This window comes from Ascaphus truei, chromosome 21 (assembly GCF_040206685.1).
Source record: "Ascaphus truei isolate aAscTru1 chromosome 21, aAscTru1.hap1, whole genome shotgun sequence".
NCBI classification, from domain to species: Eukaryota; Metazoa; Chordata; class Amphibia; order Anura; family Ascaphidae; genus Ascaphus; species Ascaphus truei.
The window spans coordinates 2,878,569-2,904,087 of record NC_134503.1 but is presented as its reverse complement, the minus strand read 5'-3'; the positions used below and the strand labels follow the sequence as shown (position 1 = coordinate 2,904,087).

The 25,519-nt window shown below is 53.1% G+C and overlaps 1 protein-coding gene across 1 annotated transcript; it reads left to right on the top strand.

Moving 5' to 3' along the window:
- The first annotated feature begins 12,321 nt into the window (after positions 1 to 12,321).
- On the top strand, positions 12,322 to 25,381 carry TSR2 (TSR2 ribosome maturation factor). Its single transcript, XM_075578427.1, has 5 exons — positions 12,322 to 12,473; positions 15,599 to 15,689; positions 17,598 to 17,689; positions 18,013 to 18,180; positions 22,614 to 25,381. Exons 1-5 carry the CDS (start codon positions 12,393 to 12,395, stop codon positions 22,758 to 22,760), a joined length of 579 nt encoding a protein of 192 aa, XP_075434542.1. The 5' UTR covers positions 12,322 to 12,392; the 3' UTR covers positions 22,761 to 25,381.
- The last annotated feature ends 138 nt before the right edge of the window (positions 25,382 to 25,519 follow it).

Sequence of the window (25,519 nt, the reverse complement as noted above, 5' to 3'; positions counted from 1 at the left end):
GGGGGGGAGATCCCCTTTGTATGCCATAAACCGGCAGCGAATGGCGTCTCTGTGCCGGGTAATGTTTAATGGAGATCGGGGATCTCGGCGTGTGCCTCCTTACTGCTGCAATGTCTCCTAATTAAGGGCTCGTTAGCCTGAGATCTTGCATGTTAATGCGGATTTGTATTCTGACGTTGCATTCTGCTTCTGTATTTGGGGGATAATATACAATGGGTAACATGGTGGCTTTTTAATCCTAAATTGGTGTTTCTAATGCCTCTTGTTTGGGGAGAAATAATGCACATGGTTAGCATGACATAGGCTTCATCAACGTGTCCCCCCATGGGTGGTGTAATGTGGGAACATGTCACGCTGAGGTGTCTGTCCTAATGTCCCCTGACCCAGTTCTGGGGTTACTTCACTCCTTGGTTCCCAGTTGCTTGTCTCTGTTACTTCTGACCGTCTCTCTCTCCTTCTCTTGCAGGTGGGAAGATTCCCCCGGCCTGGACGTGGATTTCTCATGTTTTGTCTGTTGGGGCAGATCTTTGCCCCTGTCTCACTACCTCAGTCCTGAACTTGCCTCCCGGAGGGGCCTTTTCCTTTGTGAGTCCCCCGGTGATGGGGGGTAAGCGCAGGACTGGGGCAGCGACGCTTGTTACGGCTGCTCTGTGAAGAACCTTTAGGTCACTGTCTCCATACGTTGGACCTGCTGATGGAGAGGAGGTCCCTGCAGACATGGTGAGTTCCTGTCTGCTGAAGGAGGAAGAAGCAGGCGAAGCTCCCAGAAGATCGGCCTGGTCCATAGTTACCTAAATAAATGGTGCTTCTCCATGCCTGGTGCCTGTCTGCTTATTAAGGGGATGGGGGGTGGGAGCTGGGGGTCTCTGCTTCTTCCTTCTCAGCGGTTACATGAGGGGGGTGAGGGGTTTTGGCACATACAGTGTAACTGAGCTTACGGCTCCACAGTAGAGCCACTGAGTCTAACCCAATACATTGGGGGTAACAGTTTTATATGGGGGGCTAAGTAACCAATATAGAGATCATGTACACCAAATCTCACCAAATCTCACGTAAATAAATTGAAAGTCATTGGGTCTAAATTGGTAGTGTCCACACTGCTCAGGGGTTGAGCATCTGATTTCCATTAGAGAATCACTGACTGGTGGATGGGTAAGAGTTTAAGATGGACAGTAACACAAGCTTGGGGTAACCACCATGTCCAGCCTGGAGGTATCCTCCTTATACTGGCTCATGTATAGGGTTAGTGCTGATTATAGGAAGCTGTATATAAAGGGAGTCACATATGGGGTTCTGGCACACATATGGGGTACGGGCACATGCACGCTCCTGCTGGAAAAACATTGTAGCAATGTGTTTGATCGTGTTGAGTGCGAGCGCTCAGCGTCAACCTGGCTGCAGCCTTAAAAAAAAAAAAGCTTAGAAACCACCGGCCTAACTCATATAATGTTAGTATATTTCCCCCTAAACTTGTCCTGCTATTAAAAATGTTTTATAGTGTTTAAAAAAAAGTGACATGATTTTCCTAATCTTCTTTCCTGATGTTTCTGAGGTTATCATGGTGACCTTTACACTGCAAAGAGCTCTCAGGGGGAGTTCCATTGTAACCTCCTGGACACTTAACATATGCATATAGAGAGAGAAGGAGCGGCTCAGTGAGCAATAGATACTGACTCTGGCCCTGAGATTGCTGCAGAGGAGCCTGGTTCAATTCCTTGTGCTCAGCTCCTTGTGACCTTGGGCAAGTCACTTTATCTCCCTGTGCCTCAGGCACCAAAAACATAGATTGTAAGCTCCACGGGGCAGGGACCTGTGCCTGCAACATGTCTCTGTAAAGCAGGGGTGGGGAACGTCCGGCCCGCGCCCCGTGAGTCAGGCGGCCGTTTGCGCGCTCGAAAGAAAGGAGGGGGAAAAAAAAAAAACTTCCCCTTTCCTGATTGGCTGCCTCGTGTTGGCATATTGCCAAGAGTTTTTTTTTTGCCAAGACCCCCCCTCCCCCCTACGGAGCACGTCCACAGAAGAGCGAGTCTGCGGAGGAAGAAACTTGAATCTCCACACCGGGCAGCAGTTGCGGAGGTGGGCACCTGCACCGATCCCCTCCTGCTCCGATTCCCCCCCCCCTGCGCAAGTCCACGAACCTCCTCCGATCCCCCCTGCTCAGAATCCCCCCCCCGCGCACTTACACGGTCCTCCTCCGATCCCCCCCTGCTCAGAATCCCCCCCCCCCCCGCGCACTTACACGGTCCTCCTCCGATCCCCCCCTGCTCAGAATCCCCCCCCGCGCACTTACACGGTCCTCCTCCGATCCCCCCCTGCTCAGAATCCCCCCCCCCCCCGCGCACTTACACGGTCCTCCTCCGATCCCCCCCTGCTCAGAATCCCCCCCAGCTCAGAATCCCCCCCCTGCTCAGAATACCCCCCCTGCTCAGAATACCCCCCCATCTCAGAATACCACCCCCCCGCTCAGAATACCACCCCCCCTGCTCAGAATCCCCCCTGCTCAGAATCCCCCCCTGCTCAGAATCCCCCCCCTGCTCAGAATCCCCCCCCTGCTCAGAATCCCCCCCTGCTCAGAACCCCCCCTCCCCCTGCGCACTTACACGGTCCTCCTCCGATCCCCCCCGCTCTGATTCCCCCCCATGCGCACGTCCACGGACCCCGCCCCGCGCACTTACACGGTCCTCCTCCACACACAGGCTGCGTCCTCGCTAGCGCTGCGCGTGCGGCGCTTGGCGAGGTGACTTGCATATATATATATGCGAGCCCCCGCTCACGCGATGCGTAGGCGCGGGCACACACGCTCATCGGCGCTTAAACAAATTTTAGGCGGGAACGCTGCAGGGGAACCTATAAAGTTTTTTAAAAAATTGTTTACTCAAGCGCCGGTGAGCGTGTGTGCCCGCCGCATACGCGTGCATCGCGTGAGCGGGGACTTGCATATACATATATATATATATATATGCAAGTCACCTCGCCAAGCGCCGCCCGCTCAGCGCTAGCGTGGACGCAGCCTAATCCCAGCATCATTGGTCTCCTTGACTTCAATACAAGTTGTATGATTAACTTTTGCAGAGCCCCCATAAAATGACTGTGATCTCATGCATCTCAAGTTGTCACTTCTTGCAGCTGATTGTGTGTGATTGTGTGTGTGTGATTGTGTGTGTGTGATTGTGGGTGGGTGATATTGGGTGGGTGAGTGTGTGATTTTGTGGGTGAGTGTGTGTGGGTGAGTGTGTGTGAGTGTGGGTGGGTGAGTGTGTGTGTGTGTGGGTGATTGTGTGTGTGTGTGGGTGATTGTGGGTGAGCGTGTGATTGTGTGTGTGGGTGGTTGATTGTGTGTGTGGGTGGGTGATTGTGGGTGGGTGAGTGTGTGATTTTGTGGGTGTGTGTGGGTGAGTTTGTGTGTGGGTGATTGTGTGTGGGTGTGTGGGTGATTGTGTGTGTGGGTGGGTGGGTGAGTGTGTGTGGGTGATTTTGTGGGTGGGTGAGTGTGTGTGTGTGGGTGATTGTGGGTGAGTGTGTGTGTGGGTGATTTTGTGGGTGAGTGTGTGTGGGTGGGTGATTTTGTGGGTGAGTGTGTGTGGGTGATTGTGTGTGTGGGTGGGTGAGTGTGTGTGGGTGATTTTGTGGGTGAGTGTGTGTGTGTGTGGGTGAGTGTGTGTGGGTGATTGTGTGTGTGGGTGAGTGTGTGTGTGGGTGATTTAGTGTGTGTGGGTGAGGGTGTGTGGGTGATTGTGTGTGTGTGTTTGTGATTTTGTGGGTGAGTGTGTGGGTGATTGTGTGTGTGATTGTGTGTGTTATTTCCCCGAACCTCCCCCCACTCAGGTGTGTGTCTGAGAGAGAGAGTGTGGGTCTGAGAGTCTGAGAGAGAGTCTGAGAGAGAGAGAGTGGGTCTGAGAGTCTGAGAGAGAGTGAGTCTGAGAGAGAGAGAGAGAGAGAGAGAGAGTGAGTCTGAGAGAGAGAGTGAGTCTGAGAGAGAGAGAGTGAGTCTGAGAGAGAGTGAGTCTGAGAGAGAGAGAGTGAGTCTGAGAGAGAGAGAGAGTGGGTCTGAGAGTCTGAGAGAGAGAGTCTGAGAGTCTGATTTCCCTCCCCCCTGCCCGATTTCTGTGTACGTGTGTGTGCGCGCGTGTGCGCGCGTGTGTGTGTGCGCGTGTGCGCATGTGCGTGCGCACAGACACCAACCCGCAGTCAGTCATAGTCACCCACCACCCAAGAGTCAGTCAGTCACTCAAAGAGAAGCAGTTCCAGCCATTAGTGGTGAGTTCATTAAATGTTTGACCAAATATAGCAGGCTAATTTTTAAGTTGATAATTTTGGATGGCCCTCGAATGATTTTATAAATATCAAAATGGCCCTTGGCAGAAACAAGGTTCCCCACCCCTGCTGTAAAGCGCTACGTAAAACTAGCAGCGCTATACAAGAACATGCTATTGTTATTAATTATGTACTAAAAGAAAAATATGTATACATATGTACTTGTACATATCCAGTACCTCTGCTTAGGGGCGTAGGATTTGTTTTTGGGGGGGCTGCGGGCGGTTGCAGAGGGCCCGCACTCTGCCCCGAGGGATTTAAATTAAATGCCACTGTGATCGCGTGTGGCCTCTGCAAATCACTTACCGGGACTCTGCAGAGCTGGTAAGACACGTTGCTATGGCAACACGGTGCCATGCGGAGTGATGTCACAAGTCCGTCGCCATGGCAACGGGGTCACGCCAAGTGACGTCCCTCGGCGTCATTTGACGCTGCCAAACAAGTTGAGGGGGTCGTGAATGTGAGGGGGAGCAAGCAGGGGGCCGAAGCTAAAAAAGTTTGCGCTCCCCTGACTTAACCCACTGTGGCTGAATACAAAAATTGCTGTATCCATTCACTAAGATACTTTATTGAAACTCTGGGGACACTCTCAATACCCCACACACACACACACACACCTCTTATCCCTGCTTGAAATACAGTAGCCTTATTCCACTAGTGGGTATACCCGTGGAATATCAAGTGATCTAGTTCCCAACAGACTGTTCAACCCTAGTCCTGTATTGGTGCCAATTCAAGGTATATCAGCGCTGCTGCCTATGGTAAGGCAACGTCTCAGTAAACAGAGCGATAAATCAGTGATACTGCCGGTATCCACACTGACCCATGGTATATGTCAGTACTGATACCAACGATAGTGCAGTGGGAGAAATCGCATGTAGTATAGTTCCAATCCACAGAATCAGTTCAATATTGCTGCCAAACAGACACTAAGGTCTGATATCATGCAGTGTTCACTGTCCGTATAGATAACTACGGAGGTGCATCCACATATACCATGGATCAGTGTGGATACCGGCAGTATCACTGATTTATCGCTCTGTTTACTGAGACGTTGCCTTACCATAGGCGTCAGCGCTGATATATCTTGAATTGGCACCAATACAGGACTAGGGTTGAACAGTCTGTTGAGAACTAGATCACTTGATGTTCCACGGGTATACCCACTAGTGGAATAAGGCTACTGTATTTCGAGCAGGGATAAGAGGTGTGTGTATTTAATCCCACCACTGAGGCCCGATCTGAGGGTAATTCTATTTATTCATAGAATTCCATGAAGACTTAACAGTCGTCTAATATACATTAGTGTACGCTCGTGAGCACTCATATACCGATCTAAGTCACTACCCATGTGTTTTTTGTTTGATTTTAACACCCTATATTTTATATTCATTATTTGACATTCAAATGTATTTTTAATTTATTCATTTAGCATTTAGAATGATTGAGTGCTCAAAACTAGGTTTTCTGTTCTAGTGTAATTAGCATACCTACCAATTAGTTCATATTGCTTCCCATGAGTTTGTATACCTTCCAATGAATTAGTAAACATTCTAGTAAGTTATATAGCTTCCAATGAGTTAGTGTATCTTCCAATGAGCTGTTGTATGTCCCAGTGAGCTAGTATACCTCCCAGTGAGCTAGTATACCATCCAGTGAGCTAGTATACCTCCCAGTGAGTTAGTATACCATCCAGTGAGCTAGTATACCTCCCAGTGAGTTAGTATACCATCCAGTGAGCTAGTATACCTCCCAGTGAGCTAGTATACCACCCAGTGAGCTAGTATATCACCCAGTGAACTAGTATACCTCCCAGTGAGCCAGTATACCTCCCAGTGAGTTCGTATACCTCCCAGTGAGTTTGTATACCTACCAGTGAGCTAGTATACCCCCAGTGAGCCAGTATACCTCCCAGTGAGTTAGTATACCTCCTTGTGAGCTGGTATACCCCCAGTGAGCTAGTATACCTCCCAGTGAGTTCGTATACCTCCCAGTGAGTTAGTATACCTCCTTGTGAGCTAGTATACCCCCAGTGAGCTAGTATACCTCCCAGTGAGTTCGCATACCTCCCAGTGAGTTAGTATACCTCCTTGTGAGCTAGTATACCCCCAGTGAGCTAGTATACCCCCAGTGAGTTCGTATACCTCCCAGTGAGTTAGTATACCTCCTTGTGAGCTAGTATACCCCCAGTGAGCTAGTATACCTCCCAGTGAGTTAGTATACCTCCCAGTGAGTCTCCCAGTGAGTTCGTATACCTCCCAGTGAGTTTGTATACCTCCCAGTGAGTTTGTATACCTACCAATGGACTAATGTGCCTTACACTGATTTATAATACAATGCAGTGACGTTGATTTCTTTCCAAGTGACGAGGAGACCGTCCATGGAGTAAAAGAGCAAAACTTTCATGCCGTGAGTGACACTGTCTCACTGTGACACTGTCTCACTGTGACACTGTCTCACTGTGACACTTTCCTCCAGTGATTGAGGCTGTCTGCCAAACAAATATGTGGTTGTGTAGCAAAGATTGTAACAATCATTAATTTAGAAGGTGCCAATACTGTATAGTACACAATGGAGTATGATGAATTATTCATTAGTGGTCGAGCTATAAAAATACAGTGTCACAGCATATTTATTTCCAAACCGAGACATCATCCATGTTTCAATGTATTTGAAAACCAGTCTCTCTCTACCTCCTTATGTGACATTAATCCCCTGAGTGCCAGACAGGCCAGCAACGCATTGCAGAGGTCCCCTTTGGCAAGCAATGAGTTAATAAAGCCCAAAGCAGGGAGATAAAAGAGCATGGTCATCCTTTTTTTTATTTTTTTGACTGCCCTGCTCTTAATACTAAACAGCACCGCTGCTTTTCAATGTAACTGCACCCACTTAAATGACTGCACGCAAAAGAGATTATGTACCAAGGCAAAAGAGTAGATGTCAAAAGACAGAAAATGTAAAAGAAATATATATATTCACCGCGCTTCTCCGTGTAAGGAGCATGCTGCTGGTGAAAAGATTGTTTTTTCACATATGTGTGGCCAAAGTGAAAAGAGCGAACAGCCCAATGCTACATCCAATGTGACAAAAATACAGTGAAGTGCTTCAATATTCTCTTGAGTAAAGGGTCATTTAGTTAAACCCTTTGGCCAAAGCGTTATAAGCCTGGAAGCCACGTCACGGCACGACCAGTATATGCAGCCACGTCACGGCATGACCAGTATGCAGCCACGTCACGGCACGACCAGTATATGCAGCCACGTCACGGCACGACCAGTATATGCAGCCACGTCACGGCATGACCAGTATGCAGCCACGTCACGGCATGACCAGTATGCAGCCACGTCACGGCATGACCAGTATGCAGCCACGTCACGGCACGACCAGTATATGCAGCCACGTCACGGCACGACCAGTATATGCAGCCACGTCACGGCACGACCAGTATATGCAGCCACGTCACGGCATGACCAGTATGCAGCCACGTCACGGCATGACCAGTATGCAGCCACGTCACGGCACGACCAGTATATGCAGCCACGTCACGGCACGACCAGTATATGCAGCCACGTCACGGCATGACCAGTATGCAGCCACGTCACGGCACGACCAGTATATGCAGCCACGTCACGGCATGACCAGTATGCAGCCACGTCACGGCATGACCAGTATGCAGCCACGTCACGGCACGACCAGTATATGCAGCCACGTCACGGCACGACCAGTATATGCAGCCACGTCACGGCATGACCAGTATGCAGCCACGTCACGGCACGACCAGTATAATGCAGCCACGTCACGGCATGACCAGTATGCAGCCACGTCACGGCACGACCAGTATATGCAGCCACGTCACGGCATGACCAGTATGCAGCCACGTCACGGCACGACCAGTATATGCAGCCACGTCACGGCACGACCAGTATATGCAGCCACGTCAAGGCATGACCAGTATGCAGCCACGTCACGGCATGACCAGTATGCAGCCACGTCACGGCATGACCAGTATATGCAGCCACGTCACGGCACGACCAGTATATGCAGCCACGTCACGGCACGACCAGTATATGCAGCCACGTCACGGCATGACCAGTATGCAGCCACGTCACGGCATGACCAGTATGCAGCCACGTCACGGCACGACCAGTATATGCAGCCACGTCACGACCAGTATATGCAGCCACGTCACGGCATGACCAGTATGCAGCCACGTCACGGCACGACCAGTATATGCAGCCACGTCACGGCATGACCAGTATGCAGCCACGTCACGGCATGACCAGTATGCAGCCACGTCACGGCACGACCAGTATATGCAGCCACGTCACGGCACGACCAGTATATGCAGCCACGTCACGGCATGACCAGTATGCAGCCACGTCACGGCACGACCAGTATATGCAGCCACGTCACGGCACGACCAGTATATGCAGCCACGTCACGGCATGACCAGTATATGCAGCCACGTCACGTCACGACCAGTATATGCAGCCACGTCACGGCATGACCAGTATATGCAGGTCCTAACACTACCGGTGAAAATTCTCATTACCTCTGCTGGAGGGAGAATGACCGCAGTGGGCCCGTCCTGCACAGGAACATTAAAAAACACCGAATTAAAAAATGGGGTAGGGTATACTGTATGTGCCAAGGCTAAAGAGTATGTGTGCCAAGGCTACAGAGTATGTGTGCCAAGGCTAAAGAGTATGTGTATCAAGGCTAAAGAGTATGTGTGCCAAGGCTAAAGAGTATGTGTACCAAGGCTAAAGAGTATGTGTACCAAGGCTAAAGAGTATGTGTACCAAGGCTAAAGAGTATGTGTGCCAAGGCTAAAGAGTATGTGTACCAAGGCTAAAGAGTATGTGTGCCAAGGCTAAAGAGTATGTGTGCCAAGGCTAAAGAGTATGTGTACCAAGGCTAAAGAGTATGTGTACCAAGGCTAAAGAGTATGTGTACCAAGGTTAAAGAGTATGTGTACCAAGGCTAAAGAGTATGTGTACCAAGGCTAAAGAGTATGTGTACCAAGGCTAAAGAGTATGTGTACCAAGGTTAAAGAGTATGTGTACCAAGGCTAAAGAGTATGTGTGCCAAGGCTAAAGAGTATATGTACCAAGGCTAAAGGGTATGTGTGCCAAGGCTAAAGAGTATGTGTACCAAGGCTAAAGAGTATGTGTACCAAGGCTAAAGAGTATGTGTGCCAAGGCTAAAGGGTATGTGTACCAAGGCTAAAGAGTATGTGTACCAAGGCTAAAGAGTATGTGTACCAAGGTTAAAGAGTATGTGTACCAAGGCTAAAGGGTATGTGTACCAAGGCTAAAGAGTATGTGTGCCAAGGCTAAAGGGTATGTGTACCAAGGCTAAAGAGTATGTGTACCAAGGCTAAAGAGTATGTGTGCCAAGGCTAAAGAGTATGTGTGCCAAGGCTAAAGAGTATGTGTGCCAAGGCTAAAGAGTATGTGTGCTAAGGCTAAAGAGTATGTGTACCAAGGCTAAAAAGTATGTGTACCAAGGCTAAAGAGTATATGTACCAAGGCTAAAGAGTATATGTACCAAGGCTAAAGAGTATGTGTGCCAAGGCTAAAGAGTATATGTACCAAGGCTAAAGAGTATGTGTGCCAAGGCTAAAGAGTATATGTACCAAGGCTAAAGAGTATGTGTGCCAAGGCTAAAGGGTATGTGTACCAAGACAAAAGAGTATATGTACCAAGGCTAAAGAGTATGTGTACCAAGACAAAAGAGTATGTGTGCCAAGGCTAAAGAGTATGTGTACCAAGGCTAAAGAGTATGTGTACCAAGACAAAAGAGTATATGTACCAAGGCTAAAGAGTATGTGTACCAAGACAAAAGAGTATGTGTACCAAGGCTAAAGAGTATGTGTACCAAGGCTAAAGAGTATGTGTACCAAGGCTAAAGAGTATGTGTACCAAGACAAAAGAGTATGTGTACCAAGGCTAAAGAGTATGTGTACCAAGGCTAAAGAGTATGTGTACCAAGGCTAAAGAGTATGTGTACCAAGGCTAAAGAGTATGTGTACCAAGGCTAAAGAGTATGTGTACCAAGGTTAAAGAGTATGTGTACCAAGGCTAAAGAGTATGTGTGCCAAGGCTAAAGAGTATATGTACCAAGGCTAAAGGGTATGTGTGCCAAGGCTAAAGAGTATGTGTACCAAGGCTAAAGAGTATGTGTACCAAGGCTAAAGAGTATGTGTGCCAAGGCTAAAGGGTATGTGTACCAAGGCTAAAGAGTATGTGTACCAAGGCTAAAGAGTATGTGTACCAAGGTTAAAGAGTATGTGTACCAAGGCTAAAGGGTATGTGTACCAAGGCTAAAGAGTATGTGTGCCAAGGCTAAAGGGTATGTGTACCAAGGCTAAAGAGTATGTGTACCAAGGCTAAAGAGTATGTGTGCCAAGGCTAAAGAGTATGTGTGCCAAGGCTAAAGAGTATGTGTGCCAAGGCTAAAGAGTATGTGTGCCAAGGCTAAAGAGTATGTGTACCAAGGCTAAAGAGTATGTGTACCAAGGCTAAAGAGTATATGTACCAAGGCTAAAGAGTATATGTACCAAGGCTAAAGAGTATGTGTGCCAAGGCTAAAGAGTATATGTACCAAGGCTAAAGAGTATGTGTGCCAAGGCTAAAGAGTATATGTACCAAGGCTAAAGAGTATGTGTGCCAAGGCTAAAGGGTATGTGTACCAAGACAAAAGAGTATATGTACCAAGGCTAAAGAGTATGTGTACCAAGACAAAAGAGTATGTGTGCCAAGGCTAAAGAGTATGTGTACCAAGGCTAAAGAGTATGTGTACCAAGACAAAAGAGTATATGTACCAAGGCTAAAGAGTATGTGTACCAAGACAAAAGAGTATGTGTACCAAGGCTAAAGAGTATGTGTACCAAGGCTAAAGAGTATGTGTACCAAGGCTAAAGAGTATGTGTACCAAGACAAAAGAGTATGTGTACCAAGGCTAAAGAGTATGTGTACCAAGGCTAAAGAGTATGTGTACCAAGGCTAAAGAGTATGTGTGCCAAGGCTAAAGAGTATGTGTGCCAAGGCTAAAGAGTATGTGTGCCAAGGCTAAAGAGTATGTGTGCCAAGGCTAAAGAGTATGTGTGCCAAGGCTAAAGAGTATGTGTACCAAGGCTAAAGAGTATGTGTACCAAGGCTAAAGAGTATGTGTACCAAGGCTAAAGAGTATGTGTACCAAGGTTAAAGAGTATGTGTACCAACGCTGAAGAGTATGTGTACCAAGGCTAAAGAGTATGTGTACCAAGGCTAAAATGTATGTGTAGCAAGGCTAAAGAGTATGTGTACCAAGGCTAAAGAGTATGTGTACCAAGGCTAAAGGGTATGTGTACCAAGGCTAAAGAGTATGTGTACCAAGGCTAAAGAGTATGTGTACCAAGGCTAAAGAGTATGTGTACCAAGGCTAAAGAGTATGTGTACCAAGGCTAAAGAGTATGTGTGCCAAGGCTAAAGAGTATGTGTGCCAAGGCTAAAGAGTATGTGTGCCAAGGCTAAAGAGTATGTGTGCCAAGGCTAAAGGGTATGTGTGCCAAGGCTAAAGAGTATGTGTACCAAGGCTAAAGAGTATATGTACCAAGGCTAAAGAGTATATGTACCAAGGCTAAAGAATATGTGTACCAAGGCTAAAGAGTATGTGTACCAAGGCTAAAGGGTATGTGTACCGAGGCTAAAGGGTATGTGTACCGAGGCAAAAGGGTATGTGTACCAAGGCTAAAGTGACCATTCTGTGGCAAGATGATTGCTCCAAACGTATTAAAGAAGAAATAATGCTGAATACAGCAGGCTTTGTTTATTTGACGCACGTGGTGCACCACTTTGCCCTAATAAAGATGCCCCGCAGTGTATACAGTTCCCAGGGCAGACGCCGCAGGCCTCCTTTGTGAATCACACTGTCTCCATGGCGACGACGCAATGATCACGTGCCAGATCCACAGCCGCCTCCTGCTCTCTGCGACAGGAGGGACCTTTGATCGATGTAATCGGCGCTCGCCTCCCGCTCCCCAGTCCTGGCCACCCTGGGCTCGGCGCTCGGCAGGCACGTGGCGGTGATCTGTCATGGCGGCGCGCAGTCCGGACTCACGTGGCCTGTTCGGTGAGGCGGTGCGAGCGGTGCTGGGGAGCTGGCCGGTTCTGCAGGTGATAAAACGTTTGAACCGGGAGGTGCTCATGGGAATAGAGAACTCAGACCGTCTTTTCGGGTGTAAGAATGTAGGAGTAATTAAAGCGGTCAGTCCACCCCTTCCCTGTGATCTCCTATCACTATATGTGAATAAAAAAACACTACTGTACCCTCCAACCACACATACACATTTTGTGTGTGTACACACACACACCAACCCCTTAAACTATACGTTTTTAGCAGGTACTGTTTCTCTTTTGTGTCCTGTACCTAATAAATTCAGCGGTACCTTTTCTACCAACATATTAATGTGCAACAAACTACTAATATAAGTGGCTAATGATAATAAAACTATACCTGTACAAATATAATGACTAGTGACTATGAGCTGATAAGATACAGCAAGAAATAATACACAGCTGGTGCTGCACTACAAATTCACCCTCCACTAGGGGAAAGGCCATATGTCCATAAAATGTTCCAAAGTAGTGCACTATTCACTAGTGCAGGGGTAGGCAACCTGCGGCTCTTTCCGCTCCTACTTGCGGCTCTCTGCAGGTTGCCGACCCCTGGTTGCCTCTCTCCCTCCCAATTCTGGCGGTAGATGCAGGGGGGCGCTGGCCGGGCCTCTTGTTGCTGCTAGGCCTGACGTCTCCGCAGCTGCTGGCCTGCCCCTCTCCTGTACTGTCCCACGCCGGGCTGTCATACTGGTGCGCGCCGGAAGTGTGTGTCACAACTTCCGACGCGAACCGACGTCACAGAGCCCGGTGTGGGATGGTACAGGAGAGAGGCAGGCAAGCAGCTGGGGAGACGGTCAGGCCAAGCAGCAACCAGAGGCCCAGCCCCACAGCCAGGATAGTGAGGGGGAGAGGCAGCAGCTGGGGGTCGGCAACTTGCAGAGAGCCGCCCCACCAACAGTCACCGGCAGGACAGTGAGGGAGAGAGGCCCAATGTAAGTGTACGTGTGTGCGTATTTAGGGGGGGGGGGGTATAGTGTATGTGTATATATTGTGAATTTGTAAATTACACTGTTTTGCACTGAAAAACAATGAAAAAAACGAAATAAAGGTACTTATTGTGAGATGCATTTTATTCCCCCACATAGTTTGCCGTGTGTTAATGCTTATACAGTATATACCTCTGTGTGTGTTTGTGGGGGTGTAATATTAATGCATGTGTTGCGGCTCTCGGAATATTTTGGAGAAAGACCTTTTTATTTTTTTTAATAAATGGCTCTTGTTCCTTGAGAGGTTGCAGACTCCTGCACTAGTGTAAGGACAAACTCACACTTAACATAGAAGAGAGGACACAAATATAATAAAAGGGACAAGAAGAAAAAAGGAGAACCAAAAGTGCAATATGTTTCCAAAGTATCCAATATATCAGTACCATCCGACGCTCTCACTCACATATTACAAGTTCTTTCGGGCATGGTACAGAGTCTCAAATCCCAGCACTTCTACTCGGGTCACGGACCCTACATGGATTCCTGGACTCAGTCGAGCTGCAGACTCTGCTTCCCCACAGTCCTAGTCAGCGTTTCCCTACACTATGTACTTGATCGCACAATCCCCTCACGATCGCTCAGCCGGTGTGTGCATGCGCACTCAGTACTTCTGCCCTCTTACGCGTTTCGCCAGGCTAATTAGGCTTCATCAGGGAAATCTGATTTAGACTAGCAAAACGCGTAGGAGCGGAGAGGTAGAGAACTGACCGGAGGGAGGTTCCAGCCCTATACTGAGGTCACTGGAGTGAACATTCAGTGTAAGAGAGCAGAAGTACTGTGTGCGCATGCACACCCCAGCTGAGCGATCGTGAGGGGATTGCGCGATCAAGAACACCGTGTAGGGAAACGTTGATCGGGACTGTGGGGAGGCAGCGTCTGCAGCACGACTGGGTCCGGAAATCCGTGTAGAAGTGCTGGGATTTGAGAGTCCGGAGATAGTACCATGCCTGAAAGAATTGTAATATGTGAGTGAGAGAATTGGACGGCACTAATATATTGGATACTTTATACTAATATATTGGATACTTTATACTAATATATTGGATACTTTATACTAATATATTGGATACTTTATACTAATATATTGGATACTTTATACTAATATATTGGATACTTTATACTAATATATTGGATACTTTGGAAATTTATTGCACTTTTGATTCTCCTTTTTTTCTTCTCGTCCCTTTTATTTTTTTTGTCCTCTCTTCTATGTTAAGTGTGAGTTTGTGTGTTTGTCATTTGTCCATAAACTAGTAAATAGTGCAGCACTTTGGAACTTTTTATGGGCTAATGAAAACTGTGTGGGAGATTGATAGACTTCTCTGGTAATAATTAGCTGGCTATGGGTGATTTAACACCACTTCCAAAAATAGACACTTTGTTGGTGATATAATCTGTCCGTGTAGTAAATTGCGCGTGTTACAACGTCTCGTCTCTTTAGAAGTTGTCGCTTGGAAGCTCCTCAATCCCGCACCGATGTAATAAAGTGTACCTATTTTACTGTAGCAAATATAAATATATATAATATACCCACCTCACTCCAGTGGGCTTGTGTATATAAAGGTGAATACTTTGTGTGTGTGTGTGTGTGCGTGTGTGTGCGTATATATATATATATATATATATATATATATATTGTATGTATTGTATATATGTATTGGGTGTCCGGCGCTCTGCTCATATGGTAGACTGGAGAGGCAGTGATGGCTCAGGGAGCTGTCATTAAGCATATTATGACGTGTCATTGGCCCACGCACTTGTTGCTAAATGTAAGGTTGTGCAAATAGATCTCAGTAGCATTTTTTGTAAACAACTCTGAATTACATTTTGAATGTATTATAATGTAACAAGCCTTTTTGTTTCTATAGCAACCATTCACAAAGTCACAGATTCTGAGTTAATACTCCTCTGCAGCCATTTAGTGAACCCCCGAGCCGAATCTTCGCCGATCGATCGGCTAATTACTTATCATTGTGTGGATTGTATTGATTCCCATATTAAAGGGGGGGAAACCCGGCAGCTCGGACGCCGCTTTAAGCGTGAGAAGAAATAAGCGAGACTGACCACGCACGCGTTGTACGTGACAAGGCTGCTTTAGGAAATATAACCTCTGACCTGTGACCTCCGTGCTCACAGATTGCCGTGGAAAATGGGTTTGGAGGTGCTCACAGCGAGGAGAAGGCAGAGTGGATGGTGGGAGCTGTGGACCAGTATTTCCACTCTAATGGTGAGTGTGGGACGCTGGGTCAGCACATATATGGTTTTGTTTTGCAGTTAGCTCGGAACCCGAAAACCATTACTATCTCGTTAAACAGGACTGGAAAAAATACCACTACCAGTCTCTCTCTCTCCCCCCCCCTTTGCTGTCTCCCCCCCCCCTTTGCCGTCTCCCCCCCCCCTTTGCCGTCTCCCCCCCCCTTGCTGTCTCTCTCCCCCCCTTGCTGTCTCTCTCCCCCCCTTGCTGTCTCTCTCCCCCCCCCTTGCTGTCTCTCCCCCCCCCCTTGCTGTCTCTCCCCCCCCCCTTGCTGTCTTTCCCCCCCCTTGCTGTCTCTCCCCCCCCTTGCTGTCTCTCCCCCCACCTTGCTGTCTCTCCCCCCCCTTGCTGTCTCTCCCCCCTCCCCGCTGTGTCTCTCCCCCCTCCCTGCTGTGTCTCTCCCCCCTCCCTGCTGTGTCTCTCCCCCCTCCCCGCTGTGTCTCTCCCCCCTCCCCGCTGTGTCTCTCCCCCCTCCCCGCTGTGTCTCTCCCTCCTCTCCGCTGTGTCTCTCCCCCCTCCCCGCTGTGTCTCTCCCCCCTCCCCGCTGTGTCTCTCCCCCCTCCCCGCTGTGTCTCTCCCCCCTCCCCGCTGTGTCTCTCCCCCCTCCCCGCTGTGTCTCTCCCCCCTCCCCGCTGTGTCTCTCCCCCCTCCCCGCTGTCTCTCCCCCCTCCCCGCTGTGTCTCTCCCCCCTCCCTGCTGTGTCTCTCCCCCCTCCCCGCTGTGTCTCTCTCCCCCCCTGCTGTGTGTCTCCCCCCCCCCTGCTGTGTGTCTCCCCCCCTTGCTGTCTCCCCCCCTGCTGTGTCTCTCTCCCCCTCCCTACTGTGTCTCTTCCCCCCCTCCCTACTGTGTCCCTCCCCCCTTCTCCCTGGCTGTGTCTCTCCCCCTTCCTCCTCCCTGGCTGTGTCTCTCCCCCTTCCTCCTCCCTGGCTGTCTCTCTCCCCCTTCCTCCTCCCTGGCTGTCTCTCCCCTTCCTCCTCCCTGGCTGTCTCTCCCCTTCCTCCTCCCTGGCTGTCTCTCGCTCCCCCCTTCCTCCTCCCTGGCTGTCTCTCTCCCCCCTTCCTCCTCCCTGGCTGTCTCTCGCTCCCCCCTTCCTCCTCCCTGGCTGTCTCTCGCTCCCCCCTTCCTCCTCCCTGGCTGTCTCTCGCTCCCCCCTTCCTCCTCCCTGGCTGTCTCTCGCTCCCCCCTTCCTCCTCCCTGGCTGTCTCTCGCTCCCCCCTTCCTCCTCCCTGGCTGTCTCTCGCTCCCCCTTTCCTCCTCCCTGGCTGTCTCTCTCCCCCCTTCCTCCTCCCTGGCTGTCTCTCGCTCCCCCCTTCCTCCTCCCTGTCTGTCTCTCGCTCCCCCCTTCCTCCTCCCTGGCTGTCTCGCTCCCCCCTTCCTCTTCCCTGGCTGTCTCTCGCTCCCCCCTTCCTCCTCCCTGGCTGTCTCTCGCTCCCCCCCTGGCTTTCTCTCTCCCCCCCTTCCTCCTCCCTGGCTGTCTCTCTCCCCCCCTTCCTCCTCCCTGGCTGTCTCTCTCCCCCCCTTCCTCCTCCCTGGCTGTCTCTCTCCCCCCCCCTTCCTCCTCCCTGGCTGTCTCTCTCCCCCCCTTCCTCCTCCCTGGCTGTCTCTCTCCCCCCCTTCCTCCTCACTGGCTGTCTCTCTCCCCCCCTTCCTCCTCCCTGGCTGTCTCCCCCTTCTTCCCCACCAAGATCCCATGCCTGCTAGAAAACTTTACGCTCTATTTGATCCCCAAATATAAGGTTTCCTTTAAAGCAATCCCAAGCATGTGTACATTTCCTGCCTTTGTCTGTGCCACCTCTGCTGGGCGGCCGCTCTCTGCTTTCCCTGACATCTCAGTGAAGACGTGTTTCCCTGTGTTTCTCCTCGCTGCGTGCGCTCTCCCAGCTGATCTGGAGCAGTATGAAGTTGAGGAGGGTCTCTCGGGGATGATGAACGAGGAATTTGACACGATTGTGGAGGATGGGAGCCTGCCGCAGGTAAACGCAGATTTTAGTTGGTGTATTTAAACCTTTACGTGACACCGCCCCCATGCACTTGGCGATCACTGGACCGCCGCGCTGATTGCGGTATCACCGATGACCCTAACGGAAGGCGAGGGATCTCTCTGCCCGCCACATAATGAGAAAGGCCATGGCGTTGCCACCACGTCACGGGGCTCGAGGGCCAAACCACGTGACGTGGTGACAACCTCATAGGGCACCCAAGTGGGTAAGGGTCAACCTGCAGTCCTTCAGCCCCTTCCTTGTGATCTGGACCGGAGCAGCTGATTTTCTCTCTCATTCTTGGCCCCGGTTTGCAGGTGGCGCAGCAGCTCTGCGGCCTGTATGCCCAGTGTCGGCGGGGAGAGACTGCAGCGGTGCGAGAGAAGATTGCCCAGCTGTGCCAGAAGAAGTATAATGTCCGAGCCAATGTGCAGGAGGTGAAGGTCAGCGATGAGGATGAGGGGAGTGGCGATGAAGCAGCGGAGGTGAGGATGCAGCCGTGTGCCCAAATCCGACATTATTACATTGATTAAAAAAACGTCTTATTATAAACCAAAATGTCAATGAATATAACTTGTATAATAACGGTGATTCTGTCTGGAATGTGCACATTGTCACATTAAACGCAAGCAATCCCTGCGGGTCTGTGTAACACCGCACACACACACGCACGCGCACACTCGCTCACACGCACACTCGCTCACTCGCACACTCGCACACACGCACACACGCACGCTCCCTGCAGAATAAGAGAATGACAGTGATCTCACATCCTTCCCCCGTGCGCGCGACCCCCCTTTCTACCGGGCACGCGACCCCCCCCTTCTACCGGGCACGCGACCCCCCCTTCTACTGGGCGTGCTGCTCCCCCTTTCCCCGGGCTCGCTGCCTCCCTTCCCCCGGGCGCACGACCCCCTCTTCTACCGGGCACGCGACCCCCCCCCTTCTACCGGGTGCGCTGCCCCCCCTCACCCCTGCGCGTGCTGCCCCCCCTCACCCCTGCGCGTGCTGCCCCCCCTCACCCCTGCGCGTGCTGCCCCCCCTCACCCCTGCGCGTGCTGCCCCCCCTCACCCCTGCGCGTGCTGCCCCCCCTCACCCCAGCGCGTGCTGCCCCCCCTCACCCCTGCGCGTGCTGCCCCCCCTCACCCCTGCGCGTGCTGCCCCCCTCACCCCTGCGCGTGCTGCCCCCCCTCACCCCTGCGCGTGCTGCCCCCCCTCACCCCTGCGTGTGCTGCCCCCCCTCACCCCTGCGCGTGCTGCCCCCCCTCACCCCTGCGCGTGCTGCCCCCCCTCACCCCTGCGCGTGCTGCCCCCCCTCACCCCTGCGCGTGCTGCCCGCCCTCACCCCTGCGCGTGCTGCCCCCCCTCACCCCTGCGCGTGCTGCCCCCCCTCACCCCTGCGCGTGCTGCCCCCCCTCACCCCTGCGCGTGCTGCCCCCCCTCACCCCTGCGCGTGCTGCCCCCCCTCACCCCTGCGCGTGCTGCCCCCCCTCACCCTTGTGCGTGCTGCCCCCCCTCACCCCACGCGCTGCTGCACCCCCTCACCCCTGCGCGTGCTGCCCCCCCTTACCCCTGCGTGTGCTGCCCCCCCTCACCCCTGCGCGTGCTGCCCCCCTCACCCCTGTGCGTGCTGCCCCCCTTTCCCCTGGGCACGCGACCCCCCCCCCCTCACCCCTGCGCGTGCTGCCCCCCCTCACCCCTGCGCGTGCTGCCCCCCCTCACCCCTGCGCGTGCTGCCCCCCCTCACCCCTGCGCGTGCTGCCCCCCCTCACCCCTGCGCGTGCTGCCCCCCCTCACCCCTGCGCGTGCTGCCCCCCCTCACCCCTGCGCGTGCTGCCCCCCCTCACCCCTGCGCGTGCTGCCCCCCCTCACCCCTGCGCGTGCTGCCCCCCCTCACCCCTGCGCGTGCTGCCCCCCCTCACCCCTGCGCGTGCTGCCCCCCCTCACCCCTGCGCGTGCTGCCCCCCTCACCCCTGCGCGTGCTGCCCCCCTCACCCCTGCGCGTGCTGCCCCCCTCACCCCTGCGCGTGCTGCCCCCCCCTCACCCCTGCGCGTGCTGCCCCCCCTCACCCCACGCGCTGCCCCCCCTCACCCCTGCGTGTGCTGCCCCCCCTCACCCCTGCGCGTGCTGCCCCCCCTCACCCCTGTGCGTGCTGCCCCCCCTCACCCCTGCGCGTGCTGCCCCCCCTCACCCCTGCGCGTGCTGCCCCCCCTCACCCCTGCGCGTGCTGCCCCCCCTCACCCCTGCGCGTGCTGCCCCCCCTCACCCCTGCGCGTGCTGCCCCCCCTCACCCCTGCGCGTGCTGCCCATTACATCTGCTCGACACGCTGAGTTAACTTATGAGGCATTAACCCCTGCGTTACCTTGTCATTACGGCACTGACCATTGAACCAGGAACTCTCGGCGGTGTAGTTTAGAAAGAAGCCGAATCTGACACATTATTACATTTTTATCATGTTTCTTTGGGTCATTTACTGCAATCTTTTGGCCAAAACATGGTCAGGCCGAGTTCAGGGCGCGTGCTGCGGCTGCGTGCTGCGGCTGCGTGCTGCGGCTGTGTGCCTCCAGCGCAGCGATCTGTGTTCAGGCTGCAGGAGTCGGGTTGCGGCATTTGGGGGCGTGGCCAGCATGTCGCTGAACCAGCGCACGTGACGCGACTTCCGCCCCAAAAAATCAATTTCGGTTGTAACGGCAAAATGTCGCAGCGACAACGCTGTACTTTGCCGCCACAAGAAATTGCAACCTGACACGGTTCATTGAAAACCACGTAATTGTTCCGATCGTGCGCGCGCGCATATGCGCACGCACGTCGTGTAGTAAGCGCCCTGAACTCGGCCTAAGCCGGCGACCGCAGCGAGGTAAATCCTCCCAGCAGATACTTACAGCACCAACGGTCACCGCGTCCTGTGCGCCTCCCCCACGTCCTGCGCGTCTCCCCCGCGTCCTGTGCCTCTCCCCGCGTCCTGTGCATCTCCCCCGCGTCCTGTGCATCTCCCCCGCATCCTGTGCATCTCCCCCGTCCTGCGCGTCTCCCCCGCGTCCTGCGCGTCTACCCCGCGTCCTGCGCGTCTCCCCCGCGTCCTGCGCGTCTCCCCCGCGTCCTGCGCGTCTCCCCCGCGTCCTGCGCCTCTCCCCCGCGTCCTGTGCCTCTCCCCCGCATCCTGTGCCTCTCCCCCGCGTCCTGCGCGTCTCCCCCGCGTCCTGCGCGTCTCCCCCGCGTCCTGTGCCTCTCCCCCGCGTCCCATCTCCCCCGCGTCCTGTGCATCTCCCCCGCGTCCTGCGCGTCTCCCCCGCGTCCTGTGCCTCTCCCCCGCGTCCTGTGCATCTCCCCCGCGTCCTGTGCGTCTCCCCCGCGTCCTGCGCGTCTCCCCCGCGTCCTGCGCGTCTCCCCCGCGTCCTGCGCGTCTCCCCCGCGTCCTGTGCGTCTCCCCGCGTCCTGTGCGTCTCCCCCGCGTCCTGCGCGTCTCCCCCACGTCCTGCGCGTCTCCCCCACGTCCTGCGCGTCTCCCCCGCGTCCTGTGCATCTCCCCCGCGTCCTGTGCATCTCCCCGCGTCCTGTGCATCTCCCTCGCGTCCCATCTCCCCCGCGTCCTGTGCATCTCCCCCGCGTCCTGTGCATCTCCCCCGCGTCCTGTGCATCTCCCCCGCGTCCTGTGCGTCTCCCCCGCGTCCTGTGCGTCTCCCCCGCGTCCTGCGCATCTCCCCCGCGTCCCATCTCCCCCGTGTCCTGCGCCTCTCCCCCGCGTCCCATCTCCACCGCGTCCTGTGCATCTCCCCCGCGTCCTGCGCCTCTCCCCCGCGTCCCATCTCCCCCGCGTCCTGTGCGTCTCCCCCGCGTCCTGTGCATCTCCCCCGCGTCCTGTGCGTCTCCCCCGCGTCCTGCGCATCTCCCCCGCGTCCTGCGCCTCTCCCCCGCGTCCCATCTCCCCCGCGTCCTGTGCATCTCCCCCGCGTCCTGTGCGTCTCCCCCGCGTCCTGTGCGTCTCCCCCGCGTCCTGTGCGTCTCCCCCGCGTCCTGTGCGTCTCCCCCGCGTCCTGTGCATCTCCCCCGCGTCCTGTGCGTCTCCCCCGCGTCCTGTGCATCTCCCCCGCGTCCTGCGCCTCTCCCCCGCGTCCCATCTCCCCCGCGTCCTGTGCATCTCCCCGCGTCCTGTGCATCTCCCCGCGTCCTGTGCATCTCCCCCGCGTCCTGTGCGTCTCCCCCGCGTCCTGTGCGTCTCCCCGCGTCCTGTGCATCTCCCCCGCGTCCTGTGCCTCTCCCCCGCGTCCTGTGCCTCTCTCCCGCGTCCTGTGAGGCTGTGAGCGTGACGCGCGGGTTAAATGCGCCGGGATTGTGATGTACGTGCGGCCAGCGCGATCTTAATACATACAGCGAGTAACTGGGTGTACGCTGCTGCCTCCGGTGGTCTTTATGTAGTAGTGCAAGCTCTGCAGGGTTTGGAGCAGTTCAAGCTGCCATTAAAAAAAAAAAAAAAAATGTATTATTTTTTTTCCCATTCAATATGTGCATCAATCCAATGCACACAATGTCATTGGCGAAGGTTTGTTTCGGGGGTTCACTAAATGGCTGTCAGTTCAGCAGAAGAGGACCAAAGATGCAAAGTTCTGTGGGGAAGATCATGTGACCAGGCTGTCACTTGATACAATTGGTGCACTGCTAGAGAGAGGGCAGGGCTCAAAAAGGGGTGTGCCAGAGCCTGGTTCAGAAGAGGAAGGGGATGTGACATTGTAAATGGTTGCTATAGAAACAAAAAATGCTTGTTACATTATAAATACATTAAAAATGTCTTTACTTTTTTTTTAAATGCTACAAATATTTTCTCATAGTACAGAACGGATTTATTTAATAAAACACACGCGTGTAGGATATTGCTTGTTCTGCAGCTTTAACCTCGTGCCTCCCGTCCTTGTTACAGGCCATGGACTGCGAGGCTAGCGCCAGTATCTCCCCCGCTGTGAGCACGTCAGAGGCCGCAGGGTCCAGCGCAGAGCCCAGCGCAGAGCCCAGCGGGACGGAGCCAGAGCCGGACGGGTGGACCGTGGTGCGGAAAAAAAAGAAATGATCCGTGTGCGGTTCTGTCCTAAACTTCCCGGGAGGGACAGACAAGACTGTGCGATCCGACCCGGCACAGAACGCGGGACTTCTCTCTCGCTGGGGGAGAGCAACCGCCGCACCCTGAACCAGAAGCCAGGGAGCCCCCCGCTGCGCGGTCTCTCTGCAGGAGACGCAGGGTGCGGTGCGAATGTGTGGAGACCTAATTACCCTGTGTGTTGTAAGCAATATATTCCATTGCTGGAAGGTAGAGACGCCCCCCCCCCCCCCATGCTGCTCATCGGAGGGGGGGGGGGGGGGGGTTTGAGCAGGAATGCATCACCATACACTCTGGCAGCTAAAGGGTTAATTGTTTAAACTCATGCCCAGCGGCTGTGCTTCATGTGAACAGGACTGGCATCTGGCCAGGACCAAGAAACCCCCACCAGCACATTTGCTTCTTATGGCAGAATAATAGCGGACACGGGCCATCACTCAGCAGCCATCTTATATCCGCGCCGGGCGACACCCATCTTCCTGCATATCCTGCTTTTAACTGTGTACCCAGAAGAGACGACGCTGCCCCAACAACGATGAAGCAAATATTGGCGGGCGTTTTCTTACCGCAGTGAAACCTGTCCGGTGGTTACCGTGTGGTGTAAAGGATGTTACTTACACTTAAAGAAGTTCCTCCTTTGTAAAAAGTGACCCCAACCCCCCTCCGCCCCACCCCCGAGCCGAAAGACACTATTTTCAGCTCTGGGGTCCTCATCGGTGACGATCCTGGGTTTAAATCTCCCTTTGGAAACAAAATGGCTGCCCAATCTCAGGCCAATAGGAAGCTGTGACATCATAGGTTGCGACTTCCTATTAGACGGCCATTTAAATCGCCTTTAAAAACCAGGAAGTAATCCCCCCGGCTGCAGCTTCCTATTGGTCCGAGATATGCCGGAGATTTACCCCCAGTACCTTCACCACTAAGTATCTCGGGATCCGTGGGTTCCTCGGGGCAGCAAATAGTGGCGTTTCTCTCAGGGGAGGGGGGCTCCAGATCCTACAAAATAATAAAATAAGGACGAGGAAGCACTCTTTTTAAATGGCAAACAATGCCCTGCTGAGTACTAATACCCTGCTGAGTACTAATACCCTGCTGAGTACTAATACCCTGCTGAGTACTAATACCCTGCTGAGTACTAATACCCTGCTGAGTACTAATACCCTGCTGAGTACTAATACCCTGCTGAGTACTAATACCCTGCTGAGTACTAATACCCTGCTGAGTACTAATACCCTGCTGAGTACTAATACCCTGCTGAGTACTAATACCCTGCTGAGTACTAATACCCTGCTGAGTACAGGTAGTCCTCGTTATCCAACGCTTTACAATGCCACACTAAGGGCCGTTTTTCAATGCCGGATTGCGTTATCCGACGCTCACAGCCACTGATTAACATGGGACTCGCTTTACCACGGTTTCACTATCCCACACTACTTCCAGAACGGGTCCCGGTGGATAACCGCGGACGCCGGTATTAACTACTTATCAACCTTTTGTGCCTTTTTGTTTATTAGAGAATCCCATTCGCTGCTTAAAGGGCCAGAATAGCAGGACTTTTTTTTAAATAACAGGTTTGAAGCCGGGGGTCTCCAGAGCGGCACTGTGCTAATTTCCGCCCCCGGGACCCCCCGCTCCCAGAGATACCTCCGTAGCGGTGCCGGAATCCCTGTGCTGTTTTAATGCCCCAGTCACGCGGGCCATATAGGAAGCAACACTGGCTGACTTCACGGCTTGCGGGAAATGTAGAGCCGCCATTATCTTAGGCACGCGGTTCCCTGGCTGCGGGGATACCGGCACCACTACGAAGGTAAGTATCTCTGGAAGCAGGGGGTCCCCAGAGCTGAAATTAACAGTTTAGCTCCAAAGACCCCCTGCTTCAACCCCGAAATAAAAAAACAGAAACGAAGCCTGCTCTGCGGCTTTAAGTAATGCCGATCGCTACCTCGCGATGTGGAAGAGCTTTCTCGGAGGCGTTACTTTACACGTTATAACGAGATTACTGCGTGTAGTGTATCTGGACATCGTTCGCGTGTCCGTTAATTCACTCTGCGGGCCTTGTCTGGACATCGTTCGCGTGCCCGTTAATTCACTCTGCGGGCCTTGTCTGGACATCGTTCGCGTGCCCGTTAATTCACTCTGCGGGCCTTGTCTGGACATCGTTCGCGTGCCCGTTAATTCACTCTGCGGGCCTTGTCTGGACATCGTTCGCTTGACCATTAATTCACTCTCTGCGGGCCTTGTCTGGACATCGTTCGCGTGCCCGTTAATTCACTCTGCGGGCCTTGTCTGGACATCGTTCGCTTGACCATTAATTCACTCTGCGGGCCTTGTCTGGACATCGTTCGCTTGACCATGAATTCACTCTCTGCGGGCCTTGTCTGGACATCGTTCGCGTGCCCGTTAATTCACTCTGCGGGCCTTGCCTGGACATCGTTCGCTTGACCGTTAATTCACTCCGCGAGCCTTATATAAGAAACCTGCAGCAGTGTTTTGTTTTTAAGACAATCTTTGGGTTTCCTGTCCAGCCACCGGGTGTAGAACATATTACTTTGTGTGTCTGCGTTGCAGCTTTAATAAAGTCTGATTGCATCCTGCCGGCGTGTGCAGCGTGGTACATGAAACGCCCGCACACGGAGCTTGTGCCTGCGTAGCGTGCGAGTTGCTGTACATGTGAAGTCGCAGTTTGGCTGCAGGAAACGGCATTATAAGCAGACGGCTCTTCCCTCCAGCTC

Excerpts from the sequence above, each read along its gene's own strand:
- TSR2 (XM_075578427.1), top strand. The coding sequence starts at position 12,393 with ATGGCGGCGCGCAGTCCGGACTCACGTGGCCTGTTCGGTGAGGCGGTG. Across the intron at positions 12,474-15,598 it reads GGAGCTGGCCGGTTCTGCAG|ATTGCCGTGGAAAATGGGTT; the intron begins GTGATAAAACGT and ends CCGTGCTCACAG. Across the intron at positions 17,690-18,012 it reads AGGATGGGAGCCTGCCGCAG|GTGGCGCAGCAGCTCTGCGG; the intron begins GTAAACGCAGAT and ends CCCGGTTTGCAG.